The following is a 2,868-nucleotide window of genomic DNA, read 5'->3' on the forward strand; positions in this document are numbered from 1 at the left end:
AGCTGCTCCTCTGGCTCTGACCCCTACATGTCCCCCTGCACTGGGGGCGGTGGGACTCGTGCCCTGGTGTGCACAGCATGGCTCAGCACAGCACTCCCTGGCCCAGGCAGGGGCTGGGGGTGCCAGGCTCTGCCCCCGAGGCCCATCACCGGCTGCTGGGCTTTCATGGGGCTGGGGGTAACTGGTCTGGTGGGGAGAAATATCATCCTGGGTCTCCAGCATGGCCCTTTAGTCACCCCAGTGCCCAGGGCAGTACAAGGGGGTAAGACCACAGCCCTGTTCCAAACTCCTCCAGCAGGCAGCTCCCACCCCCCTGGTGGAACATTTCCTCATCCTGCCAGCGAGCAGGACAAGTCTGCCCAAACCACAGGTTAGCTCCTATTTCTCTGCGCCAAGACCTGTTGCCTTTGTGCTGCATCTTTGTTCTTCACACATGGAATGAACCTGACTCAGTTTCCCCACCCTGCACCCCGGAGGGGAAGGTTTGTGGGAAGGGGCCTTTGCTCAGTGGTGTTGGTACTAACTTTCTCCAGGAGAAAGGAGGCAGCTCTCTGGTGGTTCAGGGCAGGTCGGAGCAGCTCCAGCACAGGACAGCCTGTCAGAAGAGCAACCACCGGAACAGACTGGAGACCCATTTTAATTAACACCAACACAAAATTAAAAGCCAGGGTGGTCAGGTAGGTACTTTTTATTAAAGCTACAAATCCAAGTTAAAATTACTAACTGCTACACTATTCACAGGGGGCCGGCCAGGTCCCAATTCACTGAACAGGGAGAGCCCCCCTTCCCTCACTGCTGGTTTAAGACTACAGGCAGGGCTGCCTGGGGCTGGCACATGGCCCTGTGAGCAGCTCCTGGGGTGGCCCAGAGACAGCGCCCAGCCTTCCAGTGCAAATGCAGAGTTCTTTCAAGATTATGGATTAAACTGTACCCAATGTCTTCACAGCTCAGCAGGAGGCACCTCGACAAGTCACCTCTGCTCACTAGAGGAATCCCAGAGGAGAAGGAGTTTCTTACCATTGGCCCAGCTCCCCCACATACAAATATTTACAACGGAACAGACACCAACCCATGTTTGAGTCCCTTGCTGAGGCCAGAAGCTGCCAGGCACAACAGGCACCAGGCTTGCACTGCAGCAAGAGATCCCCATGCTTCAAGAAGTCACCAGGAACATGGTCTAAAGACACAGAGAACAACTAACTGAGCTCCAGGGGTGTCAGTTCAGCTCCTCTTTGATGGGGGTGCAGCCCGAGAAGAAGCTGGTGTTGCTGCTCAGCATCCTCTTCTTCCTCTTCACAAAGGGAAGGTTCTCTTGGGACTCCTCATCTCGCATGAGCAGGGCAGCAGCTGTGCTGGGCTTCTTCATGAAGACTTCCTGGTCTGTGATGTCCTTCAGGACCTATAGGGAAAGCAAGACAACAACGCTGGAGCTGGTCCTGGCCCTGTGGAGCAGCACACACAGAAGCCACCAGACCAGCGTCAAGATCTGCTTAGTTGAGGTCAGAATCGTACGGTCAAATGCATGGGCTGAGCAGGAAGGGAGGGCACATGGGACAGGACAAGGGCACCTGTTTTGCAGGGCACGCACAGAGCCCCGGCTCGCTCTCGCGCTCCAGGCAGTACCTTTGTAGTCGGTGTGATGCACACGGGCTGGAAGAAGGTCTCTCCTGCCGTCACTTCCGTGGGGTCTTCGAGTTTGAAGGAACCTTCCGAGTCCCTCGTCCGGTCGGCACACAGCGTGGAGTCCTGAGGGCAGAACTAGCTTGAAGCACTCTGAAAACATCCAACAGCTGCAGAAATACTGGGGGTCCCTGAGCCACCTTCTCCCCAGGTGTGCCGTAGTTCATAGCACAGGGTGCGAGACACCTCTGTCCAGCAACTGTTTCATGAACTGAATTACTGTAGGAGGCACCAAATTAAACCCCTAAGCTCCAGCAGCCAGGCAGACACTTCCAGCTGGAGTTCTAATGACCTTCCCAATGCTGCAACCCCCTCCCCAAATTATCCCAATCTTAAACAAAACCCCTGAAAACGAGTGAAGCTTTTGCATCATCTGAAGTAAAAAAATCCCATTTTTATTTACTAAGGGCAAGAGGCAGCCTGAAGTTGTTGGCCTTCAGCAGAGTGGCTGACAGCCGGTAAATCTGTGACCTGGGACATGGTGCCAGTTCAGCACGAGCACCTGGTGCTGCCATGGAAAACGCTGTACTCGGTGACCACAGACAAAGGCTGAATTCATGCCACGGACGAGCTGTGCACATGCGAAACGGCTTGTCCACCCACCCAGCAGTGCTCAGCCACGCTGGGCCGGCCTTTTCCCCCCGCCAGGCGCGGCTCCACTCACCACAGCACCATGGTCCCTGTTCCTGCACTTCCCCGAGTCGCAGCTGCAGGCGTGGGTGCAGCCCACCTTCTGCTTCCTGCAGCCGCACTGCCTGGTGCCACAGCGGCCCTTACAGGAGCACTGCGAGAGAGGAGAGTTCGGTGCAGAAGAGCTGCGGGCTTTTACAGACCGCCTCTAGACTGCCACCACCCCCAGAACCATCCCCAGTGACGCAGTGGGTCCTGCACTCCAGGGAAAGAACCAAGGTCTTTCCACCTCCAGAGCCATCTGGCTTCAGTATCCCAGAGAGAAGCATCTTCAGCTTGAGAGGCTGGAGCGTGTCCAGAGAAGGGCAGCGGAGCTGGGGCAGGGTCTGGAGCACAATGCGCTGAAGAGCAGCTGAGGGACCTGGGGGGGTTGAGCCTGGAGCAGGGGAGGCTCCGGAGAGACCTTCTGGCTCTGACAACTCCCTGACAGGAGGGTGCAGCGAGGAGGTAGTTGGTCTCTGCTCCCCAGGAACAAGCGACAGGACGAGAGGAAGTAGT

At 56.6% G+C, this 2,868-nt stretch overlaps 1 protein-coding gene across 1 annotated transcript in view; it reads right to left on the reverse strand.

Moving 5' to 3' along the window:
• Positions 1-1,216: 1,216 nt before the first annotated feature.
• The window catches only part of KIF4A (kinesin family member 4A), a gene marked incomplete at its 5' end in the record, with an annotated part of 15,459 nt that continues 13,807 nt past the window's right edge, over positions 1,217-2,868 (reverse strand). The window contains 3 exons of the mRNA XM_010144749.1: positions 1,217-1,399; positions 1,624-1,746; positions 2,345-2,464. Coding sequence (XP_010143051.1) covers positions 1,217-1,399; positions 1,624-1,746; positions 2,345-2,464 — 426 coding nt within the window. The remainder of the gene's footprint in view (positions 1,400-1,623; positions 1,747-2,344; positions 2,465-2,868) is intronic.

The sequence above is a fragment of the Buceros rhinoceros genome, unplaced genomic scaffold (assembly GCF_000710305.1).
Source record: "Buceros rhinoceros silvestris isolate BGI_N320 unplaced genomic scaffold, ASM71030v1 scaffold35341, whole genome shotgun sequence".
Taxonomy (NCBI): Eukaryota; Metazoa; Chordata; class Aves; order Bucerotiformes; family Bucerotidae; genus Buceros; species Buceros rhinoceros.